This window comes from Tenrec ecaudatus, chromosome 10 (genome assembly GCF_050624435.1).
Source record: "Tenrec ecaudatus isolate mTenEca1 chromosome 10, mTenEca1.hap1, whole genome shotgun sequence".
NCBI lineage: Eukaryota > Metazoa > Chordata > Mammalia > Afrosoricida > Tenrecidae > Tenrec > Tenrec ecaudatus.
The window spans coordinates 157,462,513-157,477,966 of NC_134539.1; the positions used below are offsets into that span (position 1 = coordinate 157,462,513).

At 57.6% G+C, this 15,454-nt stretch overlaps 1 protein-coding gene across 2 annotated transcripts in view; it reads left to right on the top strand.

Annotated features, from left to right (window-relative positions):
• RPTOR (regulatory associated protein of MTOR complex 1) overlaps nt 1–15,454 on the top strand; it is a 231,272-nt gene that overhangs the window by 176,455 nt on the left and 39,363 nt on the right. For both annotated transcript variants that reach the window (XM_075562327.1, XM_075562328.1), the window contains exons 8-12: nt 6,899–6,999; nt 7,674–7,818; nt 12,655–12,730; nt 13,801–13,902; nt 15,198–15,281. In XM_075562327.1, coding sequence (XP_075418442.1) covers nt 6,899–6,999; nt 7,674–7,818; nt 12,655–12,730; nt 13,801–13,902; nt 15,198–15,281 — 508 coding nt within the window. The remainder of the gene's footprint in view (nt 1–6,898; nt 7,000–7,673; nt 7,819–12,654; nt 12,731–13,800; nt 13,903–15,197; nt 15,282–15,454) is intronic.

Below are 15,454 nucleotides of genomic sequence, written 5' to 3' on the forward strand. Positions count from 1 at the left end.
GGAGGTGTCTGAATCGCCAGGAGAGGAACTCACACCTTCTAAGACCTGGAGTCCTGGGCGGGATGCTGGCTGGGAGGGAGGGAGCGTCTCAATAACTGTGGATTCGTGTCTGTCCTCGGGAACTGGGACACCCGGTGCCCTACCCATCCTCATCCCCAGGCCGTGGGATCTGGTCTCCAACCATTATGGCACCGCCTGGCTGACAGGAAGGCCTCCTGGGCGGGCCCTCGAGGGCACAGACCACGCAGAGGGAGGCGGGGCATCTGCTGGTCATGCGCTTTGGCCGTGAGCCCGCAAAACGGGTTTTGATGGTGCCCGCCTGCAGCCGGTGACTGACTGGACTATGAGGTGCTGTGTAATAAGCAATTCAGAGCCTATTAAGGCCGGTTGACTTACATATAATTTTGAGTTGAGAGATTAGAAAAGCATGTCTTAGGTATGCTCTGTGCCTCGATTCGGTTTCAGGAGAATGTTAACATAGGAAAAATATTTCACAAGTCTCACAAAAGTGTATCTTCTGGTGCAATCGTTCCTAATCTTCATTTCAAGCCAATTTTTCCCTTATGAGTTGTATTTCTACAGTGACTGAGAAACTGTGTGTGTGTGTGTGTGTGTGTGTGTGAGTGTGAGAGAGAGAGAGAGAGAGAGAGAGTCTGTGTGTGTGTGTAGAAGGGGTGGGTGAGTCGAGCCTCTTGTGTGTCTGTGTGTGTGCATGCATGTGTGTGTGTGTGTGTGTGAGAGAGAGAGAGAGAGAGAGAGAGTCTTTGTGTGTGTCCCTGTGTGGTTCCGCTGCCACGCCCCTTGAGGAAGACCCATGTCCTGCGGGTGGGTCCAGGAGCCGCTCCGGTTCACAGGGACCTTGGGGACAGCAGAGAAAACACCTTGATGCTGCGCCATCCTCACCAGTCAGTCAATTCCCCGAGGGCCGTCCTCTTCGTCAGAGTCCCTCTGCTCGACCAAGCATGATGTCCTTCTCCAGGGACTGGTCTCTCTGGACAACATGTCGAGTCTCACCGCCCTCATTTCCAAGGAGCGTTCTGCGTTTCTTCCCAGGCAGAAGGGTTTGGTCTTTGACAGTCTGTGGTACACTGAGTGCTCTTTGCCAGTGTCCTCATTTAAAAGCACTGATTCTTATTTGGTCTTGCTTGTTCCTTGTCCAGCTTTCGAAGGCACCTGAGGCCATTCAAGCCCCGTGACTTGGGTCGGGTGCACAAAGCGTGGCTGATCAATACTTCATGTGATTTCTTGATTGTGGATGGTGTGCCTGTGTGCACACACAGATTCAGCAGCATACGGCCGCTCCCCTTCCCTGGCCCCAGACGCCTATAGGCTCAGCATCAAGAGTCTGATGGATACAGCTTGTCCGGCCAAATAGTTCATCTGTATGCGTGAGTGACCTGGCCATTCAAAAGGGTCGCTTGGAAAAAAAGCACCCGGGCTGCCTCTCTGTGTTGTGTCCACCAGCAGTGAACTGTCTGTGCTGAGTCGGCGAGCTAGCTCAGGCAAGGCCCTCGATGCCGTCAGCTTCCTAATGGAACGAGACGTGTGCCCAGCCTTAATGGAACCTCTCACGAGCAGATGGAAACTGGTGCCGGAATGGATGCCTCTTCAGGAAACTGGGCTGCTTTTGCCCATCTTACCTTTCTTCACTGCACAGAGCGTGTGCTGTCCGCACATACACACCACTGACTACAGAGAGGCAGGAGCTTGAAAGCCCTCCGCCGCCCAGCGGGCCGAGGGGACCCTCTCAGGCACTCAGCCCAAATGGTGTGTGTTGAAGAGAAAGCACCGGGCCCTTCTGTGTCCCGTCCCATTGCCTGAAGGAAGAGCGGCACCCCGCATTCCGCCAGGTATTGGGAGCTCCCTGTGCTCACACCTGTGCCCTCCTTCATTATGAGCCAAGTGTCCCAAGGGAGAAAGACGGGGCTTTCTACTCCTGTAAAACGTTGCTGTCTGGGAATCCTCATGGGCAGTTCTACCCTGTGCTGTGGGCTCACCACGGTCAGTGAGTTGGTCTGGTTTCTGTTGGAAGCCAGAGCTTCCACCCAGCACTGTCTTCCCCAGGCCTCCGGCCTCCGGCCTCCAGCAGGGCTCTGCCCCCTCGCGTGTCTTGGGCACTGGTAGTTAGGGTTAGTGTGCCAAACAGGCCTTCATAGGAACCTGTGGGCAGACTTTAATCAGGTTGCTGCTTGATTGGAGGGCAACCAAGATAAATACTCCCTGGCGATCAGACCAGCACCCTGCTGCCTGAACTGGCCCTTTGCTTCACCTGTGTGCTGCGCTACTGTGGACTGAGCCAACCTGTGAATCCTGTGGCTTTGCCTTGCACGCATCTCTTGTGGTTCCATGGAGACCTGTTGGCCACGCTTCTGGAGGATCCTGCAAGTGCTTCTCTTGCTCCTGCGCTCCTGGCCTCTGCGCCTCAACCTCCCCCCGCCCTGCTGGTGCTGCCCCACCCTGCTTGTCTTGTCTGAGGGCAGACTCTGTGACTGCTTCTTTGACCTTGGACCAGCAGCCTGCATGGCTCGAACTGAGCCCTCTGGACTGCTGTGGGAACTAATTAGCTATTCCTTCTCTCGGGATAAACCTATCCTTTTATATACACATACAAGCATGAGTGTCCTGGTTTTGTTTCTCTAAAGTGCCCTGCCTAACACAGGCATAGAGCACGCTGCCCCAAGTGCATCGACTCAGTTTCCTGTGGTGTCTGCGTGGCGGCGGCACAGGTGTGGGCTGTGTTGTGTGGTTGTATTGGGAAGAGCTCTTAGAGCTCAAACTCCATGTCGAGTTGAGGACAGCCGTGGTGGCTCAGTCAAGGTTTCCCAGAAGCCCGTGGGAGCTGCAGTGTCACCCCTGTGGTGCCCATGGGCCTCAGGACCTGGGTGGGGAGAAGCAACGTGGAATCCTCTCACAGGGCAGACCAAGGGGCTGGGGGGCGTTCCCCCAGTTGGAGAGCAAACTGGAGACCTGGGCCCTGGCAGATCCATTCTTCTGGGAAAGAGAAAGATCCGAAAAATAGGATGTCACATGAGGATTAGCCAAGGACAGGTTGCCAATCCTCCGGCATCCCTCTTGAGTTTTCTAGAGGAACAGAGTGGCAGCCCAGGGATACAGGTAGGGGTTGACTTGTACCGGAGCTGTCTTAGGCAGTGGGAACGTGGTCAGACTCCACATTGATGTGGACGGAAGGAAGGAAGACTGCCAGTCCTTGCGTGCATCAGTGGGGCCAGCAGAGAAGGACTCTCCTGCAGGGATGGTCAGCTATGCGGCCCCTGAGAGAAAGAGCAGAGCCCAGGCAGGAGTGGGGCGCCTGCTGACACAGGAGGCTCCTCAGGCAAGGCAGGGTTCTCAGTCTGACCGTCTCTCCCTGGACAAAGGAGGGACGACGCCCAGGAGACTGGCTGAGAGGGTGCATGGCACGAGGGCAGAGGAGATGGGAAAAGCAGTGGGCACAGGCAGGGGGCAGGCCAAGCTGTCCATGACTGTGCCTATGCTGGCACACTGGACCTGTGGTGGCAGTCCATGGAGAATGGGGTCAAGGGAGCATCACTGCCGGGAGAGCCGGGGTGTCACCCAGCAGAGTCCCCTGCCTGCCCCGTGCCCCCCCACAAGAGGGGATGCTGTCGGCAGGAAAAGCCAGCAGATGTTGAGGGTGAAAATAAACGCTGTGGGACCGGCAGCAGCAGTGGGGTGGGCGCAGAGAAGGCGCCGTCCGCTGTCAGGAGGATGTGCCAGGCACCTGCCAGGCCTCCTTTGAGGTGCCATTTCATTTTGGGCTGTGTCTCGCATGTCAGGTTAGTCATGATGCCGGGGGCTGTAGCCCAGCTGGGACCCGACAAGGCCTGCTCTCCCCAGCTGCACTTCGAGCACGCTGATGCTGTGGGCACTATGGCCCAGAGCCTTTTCCCTGGCTGGCTTCCAGAGGGCCGCTTGGCCTTGCTTCCTAGACCATCTACACGAATGCTCCCAGGCCAGCAGTGCACCGTGCAGGGATCACACCACGTCACCCACCTGAGAGGCCAAACAGACACAGAGACACGCTTGACCACATGCACACACCCCAGTCCTGTACCCGCAGTATATACACACACTTTATCATATACATACCCACTGTCTATACATAAACACACGCACACACCCCCACAGTTTACATGCTCCACAGTCACATTTGGACAAATACCTTGTACATATACATACCACACAGACACAAATATATACACACCCCTCACCACGTACACACACTCCATATTATAGACATACCCCTACGCCCCCACAACAGAAATTTATATACGTACATCCCACAGTCATAGGTGCCCACAGCACACACAAGCACCCCATCACTGTGAGGTACCAGTCTTCACAATCAACGGGCCCACGGGGCAGCTGTGTCGCTGAGGGGTGGAATTAAGAGACATCAGACAGGTACGGCGTGCAAGGGCTCACCTCCGGGACCGCCGTGACTGCAGGAGCCAGGTCCACGCAGAGAGAGCAGATAGGTTTCCAGCCAGGGCTTATATACACGCTAGGGGCGTGCCAGCCCCCCTAGTTACAGTCACCACATACACAACAAAGTGGGCTGTACCCTGACCCCACAGGTCCCCAAGCACATTGGAGGAGTCACCTGACACCAGGGTCGGGGCAGGAGAAGGGGAGCAGCTGTCTTCAGAGCTTAGAGAGCAATAGCACATGTCTGCCCCTGGAGTGGAAGCTGCCGGCCACCTAGCAGTCAGCCGTGTGCTTCTCTGAGGTAACCTTAAGGCAGCGCTGTGATGGGAGGATGTAGCAGGAACAGTATTAACTATGAGAATGTGACTGGGACTCAGCTACAACTCACAAGGGTGAAGGCCTCCCTCCACCCAGATCCTGGCCTGCAAGCCTTCCTGAAATATGAGAAGAAAGGATTCAACCATAGTCACTCTCTGCCTGTTCTCTGCTTCCCACACACCTCCCGTGTACCCACACCCCACAGGCACATATACCCACAGTATGCGTGTACAAATACACACAGGCACATACATGCACACCTACGTCACACACAGAGACATACACACAGCCCGCTACAAACACACACTATACAATGCACACCACACATGCACAGACATGCTACACCCACATGCATACAAATACAAACACACCACAGCAACATACACCACTACACAGACATACAAGTAGTCAAGATGCACACACATGCATGCACGCACACATATTCACACACTCACATACCAGTAGGTTTTAAACCCTTTGTGGGAAAATCCCCTTATCTTTCCATCCCATTTTCCCCTGGACTGTTAACACCCCTTGAATACCACACAGGCACGGCCAAGCAGATTGCTTTCTGAACCCCATGCTGTGACCTATAACTGACCTGGTTCCAAACATCCTTTTCCAAAGGGTCTGGGGGTCTCCCCACCCAGGTTGGCATTTGTTCTTCAATCTGGAAGACTCTTACTTAACCTGCTTGTAGGTGATTCTGTCAGAAGCAGTAACCCCGAGCAACACTCGGATTACACTGCAGAGAAGTCCCTTCACTGCTCCCCAGTCCAGCGGTGTCCTCCGCTGCGATGCAGAACCATCTGACTTCCTTGTTCCGTTCCATTCCATTTTCTGCGTGCAGTGTCGCTGCACTGGGGCGGGACATTAAAAACTACAAGTCTAAGAGACATGCACACACACAGTGAGGATTACGTTGTATCAAAGCAAATCACCTCAGATTTGTCTCTAGAGCGGTCTCGAGTGCTCTGCCTGCCCTTTTACTGTCATTTGGAAAATTTTTTGTCCATGGCATCAAAAAAGTGTCACTTGAGCACAAAACGGATTTTAGACCAGATAAATGACAGCAACAGTGACTTAGAATTACTCGCAGAATTTATCGATACATTGATTACATTATTGAAGAAGTTATATTTTTATAATTATTATATTATAACCTATGATTTTGTGTATTAAAGTTTATCATACCTGGAATGTCCACTGGAAAGATTAAAATGAGTAATTTCTTAAGAATTACAGGCCTACATTATAAAACAACAAATTTTATGGAAAACAATGTGCCGCTTTGGGTACAAAATGACTGGCACGATTAGGCCCCCAGGGAGGTTAAGCATCATTCTTCAGCAGTCTGCCTTGTGGGACAGTACTCGCTTCTCGTCTGAGAATTTGTCCTTGTCTTATCGCTAAGCCTACTGAGGAAACTGGGACCGTTAGCCCGATGGAGCAGGTGCGAGAGGAAGACGGGTGTGCAGAAGTGTGTGGGTTTTCTTTCTCGTCTCGTCTCTGTGCCGAGACTCAGCACCACAGGGGCACACGCACCCCATTACTAAAGCATCCAAACCCCGTGCCATCAAGTGGTCGACTTGACTGAGCAGCACTTATGAAAGGGACTGGTAACATGCAGGGCAGACACAGGAAGGCCCTCGGTGAGACGTGAGCTCAGACGTGAGGATGGTGCCGCCCAGGCGGGCCCTGGTCCTCTTGTACATTGGTCAATAGCCAGCACTCGCAGCGACGACGAGGCCTGTCGCAGGAGTCCGAAGGCATCGCTGCCAGCATTTCCTGTGTGGGGCAGGAGGAGCTTTGTGCCAGGCCTCCCTAAACATGCACGTGGGCGATGGGGAGCTGTGTGCAGGAGCATGGCCCCCTCATCACCCTGATCTCCACTGTGTGCTGCGTTGGTGACTGCTGGCCCCAGCACTGGGGTCGTGCTGAGTAATTGCAGGTGCTTAGATACATGTGTTAAGTGGACACACAACAAGGCAAGCAGAGCAGGCTCTCCTTGGCCACTCCATGGAGGAGAGTGGGGCAGGCTGCCTGCCAGGCCCCTCCCATGGGTGGGTTTCTGCTTTGGACCCCTGTGCCAAGGACCCCATGGCCACATCACTGAAGAGCCCTTGTCCGGCAGGATCCCTGGGCGGCTGAACGACCGGCGCACACCGCTGGGCGAGCTCAACTGGATCTTCACCGCCATCACAGACACCATCGCCTGGAACGTGCTCCCCCGAGGTGAAGATGCACTCAGAGAGGGGGAGGTGGGCACAGCCTGAGGGAGCCCCGACTGCTGTGATGAGCGCCTGGGCTGCCTTCCCGGGTGATTGCTCACTGGCACGCTCCGTAGATGCTGAACCCTAACGTGTCATTTGGAAACTCGTGTGGCTTCTGCTCTGTTTGGCTTGTTGGTTGAGTGTTTGGGGAGCCCTGGAGGGGAGTGTGTGTGTGTGTGTGTGTGTGTGTGTGTGTGTGTGTGTGTGTACCGATGGGCATGTGGGGGGTGCCCGTACAGATGGACCTTGATGGAAACAGGATGGGTGGACATAGGGATTTGTGTGTGGATGTAGTGTGCATATACATATTGTGTGCACAGATATATTCATAGATGTGTGTGCACTATACAGAGTGGTGTGGATGGGTGCATGTTTGAATAGGCTTATGTATGTATGTGTATATATATGCAGATGAGCCTGTGTGCACACATACAGATAGGCATGTATGCACACACACATAAAATGAATGGATGTGTGTCCGTGTGGACATATGTTTGCATGCACAGGTGGACTTGTGTACATGGCAGGCCCTGTATCTGTGCATGTGTGTGGACGTGTGTGCCCTGGGGGTGCGTGCCTGTGTCAGGCTCTCCAAGCTGGCCCGCTCACAGAGAACCGTGTCCTTTCTGCCCTCAGATCTCTTCCAGAAGCTCTTCCGACAGGACCTGCTGGTGGCGAGTCTGTTTCGGAACTTCCTGTTGGCAGAACGGATCATGAGGTCCTATAACTGCACCCCTGTGAGCAGCCCCAGGCTGCCCCCCACCTACATGCACGCCATGTGGTGAGTGTTGCTGCCCAGTCCCCAGATAGTCAGGCTTGAGGGACCCAGAGGCACGTTGCCGGCGACGCAGAAGCAAGCCTGCCCACACAGGCTCTGCCAACTGGGACATAGTGTCCCTCACCACGCCCCCAACAGAGACACAGAACCACCACCCCCACCACAGGACTCTGTATGGCTGGGCTCTGTGGCTCTGGCTGGGGGCAGTGAGGGGTGATCTTTTGCAAATGAGCGCTGGCCCCACCAGGAGTGTGTGTGTTGGTGGGGGAGGGCGAAGCAGTAGCAGCCAAACCCATGGTGCACATGCCAACTGCTCCTGGCTCAGCACTGTGGGCGCTGGGGCAGTTTGTACACGTCCGCAGTGCACACAGGTGTGGGATGAGATGCCCTCTTCTGGCCTCCTGCTGCGAATGAATGCCACTGAGAACATGTCATGGTCACTGGTGTGCTCCATCCTTGCTCTGCACGCCCACCCCTGCCCCTGCCCTCCTCCCACCTGGCAGTTGTGGAACAAGTGCTAAGATGGCAGGTGTCGGAGGAGAAGTAGTGAGTCTGGGTTTGGGCTGTGTGTGGAACTCCCATCCGTGGCAGCTTGTCTGTGGCTCCTCATGAACCACCTCACCATGTGTGCTTTGCTCAGGCTCATCTCAGCAGCTACTTGTTGAGCTGGCGAGGGTGGCCGAGCAGGCAGGCAGTTCTGCTGCAGCTCTTCCCCTCCGAGCTTCCTGTCCTCACCCTCGGAGCGTTGTCCTTGGGTCAGTGCTGCCCTTCGGAGCTTCAATCCTTGACTAGTCCACTACAGGGCTGAGTTCAGGGGGCTAAAGGGTGACCCAGGGCCATAGATTCAGAGCTCGTGCCTGTCTCCCTCTGGCTAGTGAGCCTGGTCTCTTAGTTTGAGTTCCTGTCCACATCCCGCCCTCTCCCGCTCTTCAGAAACCTGTAATGGGATCCTTCCCGAGCCAGCATTGGCAGTGGCAGCCAGGCACCACCTAGTTCTTCAGGTCTCAGGCTCATGGAAACTGGTACCCTTGGACTAGTAGCTTTACAGCACACGCGTGTGGCACTTTGCCCAGATGCTGGGAGACTGGGGAAGCAAGGTGCCCACACATGGTTTCCTCTCATTCCTAAGATGTTCTCCTGACTCTTGCCCACGGTGGACTGTGCACAGAGGGGGAGGCCTGATCACCCCCCTGCTTTTCCGAGCTGGTATCAGGAAGCAGGAGCGTAGTGCGGACAAACAAAGACAGCCGCCACGTCTGCTCCCATCACAGTGACTGATCGGACTGTGGGAGGGACTGCAATGGGAGCTGCGAGTAATCAGGGTGGCGATCCCCGTGTCTGCAGGAGGTGGCGCTTGAGCAGCCTGATCCCCTCAGAGAAACCACTTCCGAAATCCTATTTCCCGCAAGCCAGGCTTTTGTCAGAAGTCGACCATGGAAGCCAGGCCAGCAGTCCCCCTGCACAGGTGCATGCGTGCATGCAGGCAGCTGATGTGTTTGATGGGCACGTGGGGGGCAGCCCTGACTGCACACCCTGCACTGTGCGTCCTGCTGGCCAAGTGGTCTTTCTGCCTCCGGCGGCACTAGCTCTCAGTCCAGACTTTGTGACAGGGCCCCGGCCCTCACTGGGTGTGGCCGCTCTGGGCTGTCTTGAGGCCTGGAGCCTGGCCTTCCTGGACAGTGGCCATGCTGGGCGCAGCAGCCCTCCCACAGGCAGGCAGAAGCTTCCTCACAAGAAAGGCCTGGCAGTCCCCTTCTGAAGCTCACCCACCCACCGAGGAGCCACTCAGGGGTCTGCAGGGAGTCAGACATGGGCTCAGGCCATCGGCCTGGAAGACCTCTTCACTGTTGGGGAATAAAAGCTCCCTTGGGGGCTGAGGTGGCCTTACCCGAGCCATGGTGCTGGCAGGTGCTTCGTGTGCCGATGGGAAGTGGGCACTGACAAGGAGCAGGAGGAATGGATGTGGGTGAAGGACGGGTGGGGACGAGGAAATGGTGCATACACCTCTGCCCAGTGGGCTCTGCAGAACTGGGCAGCCCCTCCCTCTCCAAGTGCTTGGTTTCTGGCCTCTTGGGCAGCGGTGGGCTCCAAGGAAAGGAGTGTGGCCCCCACCACTCCTGGCTCCACAGGAAACATCCCAGGCATCCCGAGGCTATAAACCATACGAGCAGGCAGCTTCTGTCTGTCTCTCTGTGTTATGTGTCTCTCTGTCTGTCTCTCCCTCTCCGTCTCCCTCTCTCTGTGTCTTTCTCTCAGCTGGTGGGTTTGAACCACTGCCCTTTCAGGCAGCTGTTGAGGGCTTGCTTACCCACGGCCTCACCAGGCCATTGCCTCTTTTGGAAAAGCTGGTAGATACCACTTTTATCGCTAAAAATCCACACGTAGGTTTTCAAAGTTACAGAAGTGCTAAAAGCTATTTTTGAAAATCCTGTCATTCTGGGGCCGGCATCCTTCCTGCCTGCAAAGCCGGAGACCGCTGGGAGAGGTGTGGGGCCACCCTGCGCATGAGGGCTGAGGCCTGCTGGTGGGTGTGGGTGTGTGAGAATCTGCGTGCGTGTGTGTGTGTGTGTGTGTGTGTAGCACTGCACTTGGCTTCAGACAGGGCTGACCGTGAAGCAGCTTCCTGTTGCATGATGCCGGCCCCCTGGGGCTATTCTCCCAAGCCCCCCTCCCCCGCCCCACCCCAGCACCCGACTCAGAGTCTGAACTTAGTGCAGTATTACCCGGGCTGTCCGTGCCCACAGCCTCCCTGCCGAACAGATGGAGCGGCATGCCTGAGGCCTGCCTGGCAGCACGCTGGGCGCCCGCCACCGAGCCTGTTCCTGAAAACCCAGCACTGCCTGGCTGGCAGTGACTCACCCCAAGAGCCAGCAGCCCCGCACAGCCCCCGCCCACCTGGGGGGGATGCTGGGACACGCAGAGCTTGCGCCCCTCTAGGGGCTTCCACCCACCCTCCTGCAGGTGCCAAGCCTCAGCAGTCCCTCCCACTCTGCCCTGAGAGGACTCCCCTCCACCCCCACCGAATTTTCTCAGCTGAAGCATGAGGGATAGCACCCTGATGCCTGTGTCCTAGAAACACAGTCACCCCCTTAGTGCTCGGTGTGCACCCAGCGCTTTTGCCTTCAGCAAGCCAGACTCCAGGGTCACCCATTCTCACCCTGTGTAAAGGGCATAGGCAGCGCCTGGGAGAGCCCATGGCTGCCAGGCTCCCAGCTCTCTGCCCTTCACACTCTGTGCCTGGGGGCAACCCTGCCACTGACCATCTGAACCCCTGGCATTCTTGAATTCTGCACTGAGACCACAGCACATAGGGTCACAGCCTCCTGTGCCCCGCCCCCAGGTGAGCAAACCCCCTGCATGTCACATGCCCTGTGCTGCCATGGCATCACAGCTGTGGCAATGTGGTATTGAGAAGACTTGAGACCTGCTGGGGAGACCTGAAGGTGTCCCTGAGCCAAGCTGGGGTGCTCTAGCCGCTCACCTGAAAGTAGGCAATGATGAGGAAGATGGGAAGAGTCTTGAAGGGCAGGGGCGTGTGCCAGGGGCTGCCAACAGAAAGCAGTGACTGTCCCTTGACCTTGGGTGGCGGCTCCACAGCTCCCTCCTGTGGGCTTGCTATGGGAAAGCACCTCCCGGAAGAGGCTGCGGGGGTCAAGCAGAAGGGAGACCTTGGACCCACCACAGCCGTGGGCACCGTATCAGGCAGAGCTGGCAAGATGGCACCCTGCCCTTTGCTGCCCAGATGTGCTCAGTGGGGTCACAGCCCCTCGGGTGCCTGCCCACAACCCCACGCCACCCCCCAAGCTTCCCGTCACCCCTCACTCTTGGAGTCAGGCTCTCTGGCTCGGGGTCAAGGCACTGGGTTTCGGAGCCTCTAAGCCACTGTCTCCCAGTGATCCTGAGGGGAGGGGCCAGCCGGCCGGAAGCTGCAGCCCCCACCCATGAAAGGCCTTCTGCCTGGTTTGCCTAAATTTTACCTTTCTGACTGTCAGCCCGTGTGCCCACCCACACCTACACTCTCATTTATCTCAGGGCGCACGGGCCCCCCTCCTCTGGGGGCTGTGAGCAGCTCTCCTTCTGCCACCGTGCTGACCTGTGGTCACCAGGTCTTTTGCCACCACTTTGCTGTTACCTGTTGGACACTTAACCGCTGCGCCACCAGGGCTGCCCCAGAGGGGCTGGCTGGCATTGAGTGTTGATTCCTTTGTTCCAGCCCTCCAGTGCCTTCATCCTTCCCCTGGGAGAGCCTTCACCCACCACCCCAACACCACGTGGGCCCTTATTGCCTGCTGGCCCTGTCACTGTGTCTACATCCTCCCAGCAGGGCCCGGCATGGCCTTCTGAGGCCCATCGTGGTCAGCAGCTACCGAGAACGGAGCTGGGACTGGAGACGTTACAGCTAAGCGAGCGCTCCTGCTCCTGTGTCCATTGTGTGCGCCGAGGTGTAGTTGGTGAGGCACACGGGGCTGCACCGGTGCCCGCAGCAGGGGCGGGCGGGCGCTCAGCCAGGTCGTGGTTGGAGAGCTGTGTGCTTGAGACCTGGTGACCCACGGGTCGCAGCATTGGGCTGCGTGCTCTTCTGGAGGTCAGTGGCTTGAATTGGCCATGTCCTGGGGGAGAGAGGGTCAATGAGGCCAGAAGATGGCCATGTTTCTTAGCGGAGCCTTAGGAGCTGGTAAGACTGCCTGCTTTTCCAAGGCTTGTCCCTTAGTTTGGAGACTAAGTGATTATGTGGCGCCTCTTGGCTAGCTCAGGTCTCTCGATCTCCTCCCTCGCCTGCCCTCATGCAGTGCACTTGGCCACAAGTGACCAACCGTTCATTTCCTGTGCTCTCTGCAGGCAAGCCTGGGACCTGGCTGTGGACATCTGCCTGTCTCAGCTGCCAACCATCATCGAAGAAGGCACTGCTTTCCGGGTGAGCCCCTGGTTTTCAGGCCCCTGGGTGTGGCTGAGGCTTGGAGTCTAGAGGGCAGCAGGTGGCTGACCACTCCCTTTCCGGGCCACACAGGACGCCTTCAAAGAAAGGCTTGGTGGCACCATCCAGGGGTGTGTATGATGCTGGGGCCTCTCCAAACACCACACTTATTCCCGCTGCCACCCGCCGGGTCTGCAGAGCAGCCACACTCCCTCACAGGAGCAGACTGGAGAAGGCGGCCACTTGGGCCAGCGGCAGCTCCCTGGCAGGGCTGGAGGTGGAGCAGGTGATGCTCTAATCCCACTGGCTCGTCAAGTCTAGCTGCTTGGTGTGGGATTGGGGGTGCTCAAGGCAGGCTCTCCTCTGGGTGAGGGTGAGGTCAGCAGCCCTCCTTCTGTGGCACAGCACCACTCCAGCCAGACCCAGGGTGCTGGAAAGGCCGCACCAGCAGTTCAGCTTCACCTGCCCCCCTCTCAGGCTAAAGGCTCCCCGGGTTCTCACTGGATGTGGGGGTGGGAAGCCTAATTAGACAATTTTCCTATGCCGATTAATGCATAATTCACACTTCGAGTCAGGAGAATCGCCCCTGAGCTGCGGGCAGCCTCGTGACCACACCAGCCTGATGATGAGTGCTAGTATTCCGCTGACTCGGCGGGATGCATGCCTCGCACACTCGCCTGGGACCCTGGCCTGCTTCTTGTGCCTTCCGCTAGAAGGAGGGATGGGTGTTGAGCAAGCTGGGGTCCCACCTGGTGACCACGCTCAGGTCACGGCCAGCCTGCTGCCTTGGCCTTTGGAGTCCCCCAAGTATAGTGCCCCCTCTTAGCCTGCTGTCCCTCCCAATGTGTTCAGCCGTAAGTATGCTGTGCCCACCACTCGCAGGGCCTGGATAGCTTCTCCCACATGGGGCCCACGTGTTCCCTTGGAGCCCCCACGCCTTCCACCCCTGCCCACTGTGCCTCAGAGCTGACCCCTCCAGCCTCACTTGCACTCTGTGCTGGGCCTCGTCGTCCTTCCAGGTAAGAGGCATTGGCAGGCCATCCGTCCATAACACCCCACTTGCCCCACAGCACAGCCCCTTCTTCGCCGAGCAGCTGACTGCCTTCCAGGTGTGGCTGACGATGGGCGTGGAGAACAGGAATCCCCCCGAGCAGCTGCCCATCGTTCTGCAAGTAAGCATGGCTGTGGGGAGCCCCGCCCAGCATGCCCTGGGGGCTGCGTGCCCACAGTCAGAGCCTGTGGAGCCAGGGTTATTCCTAAAGGATTTCCCAAGATTGCCACTGAGCTCGCTTCTGCACCGCTGGGAGTCAGACTGGGGAGGGTGTGAGATGGAACTGCCCTGGGAAAGTGGCAGGCCATTGCAGGGCTCCGCCCCCTGCAGCACAGGGACCACGGTGCAGGGCTGACCGTGGACTCCCCTAGGTGGGTGGTGGCTGAGTGAGGAGGGAGGTCCCTTAGTGGGCCATCAGTCACAGGGAGGCTGGGTTGGAAGCGGTACTTAGGATTGTCTGCTATGTGCGTGTGTTTGTGGGACATGTGTGCCAAGTGGAACAGGAAGAGGCCACTAGTGTAGACACCTGGGGGTGTTCGTGGGGTGCACTGTGAATCGCCAAGACCTGTAAGCACATCCTTGAGACTATGGCCCTGCCCAAAAGCCATGATGGCCCAGGGGCCCAGGAGGCATGGTCTGTCTGCCCAGCCCGGCTGCAGGGCCTCTGTGAATGGCCTACTACTCACAGACAACATCTTCACATTCTGCCTACAAACCACACCCCAGGGAAGAGGCCACCGTGGGGTATAGAGAGGCAGGCAGCCGTTCTGGCGATCCATTGGCCGAATGCCCCCGAGTTCTCTCCCCTCACAGACCCCACTGCAGAGCTGACAACCATTAAGGACCAAAGAGACTGGGCGTGTGGGTGGAGGTGGAGCTGTGACTGCCTGCACTCCTGCAGTGACGCAGGGCGCCGCCACCTCCAAGGCTCTCGCCCTTGTCCTGCACACACTCGGACCCAGCTTGGGCCTGGAAGCACCTGGCACACGCCTGTCCACCCAGCACACGCCTGTTGAGCCCTGGCCCAGGTGGCACCGTGAGCTGCTCCACGAAGGTGGCGTAGACGGCACATGTGGCCTGGAGGATACGAGTGACGCCACCGACCGGGACTGAAACGAAGGCCGCAGTGCAGTCCATTGAGCCGAAGGCAGGACCTCGAGCTAGCTGCCAGGGACAGCCCCAGCCGCCGAGCAGTTTCTGCATGCCCTTCCCAGTGCCGCAGCGCGGTGATCAGAGTGTGTGGGCGTGTGTGGCCTGAGTATGCGCTCTTCGACCATCTCAGCATGTGTTGTGCGGAAAGGAGGCCACCGCGGTGCCCTTGTCTGGGCAGACCAGGTCCCACCCAGAGCCTGTGGCAGGCGGGGCTCCATGGCAGAGCGCTGCAGCCTCAGTGGTGCGCCCTCCCCTCTTCCGCAGGTGCTGCTGAGCCAGGTGCACCGGCTGAGGGCCCTGGACCTGCTAGGGAGGTTTCTGGACCTGGGTCCCTGGGCAGTGAGCCTGGTGAGTAGACGCTGGGCACAGGGAGCCTAGGACGGGCTGGCCTGGTGTGTGCCGTTCTCTGGGGCATTCCTCATGCAGAGCTGCCCTCCACTCGGGCTCTGGGCCGCTGCCCCTCGGCTGGCTGGGGCTGGGAGCGTTCCAAGGGTCTGATGTCAATCAGCATGGTGTATTGA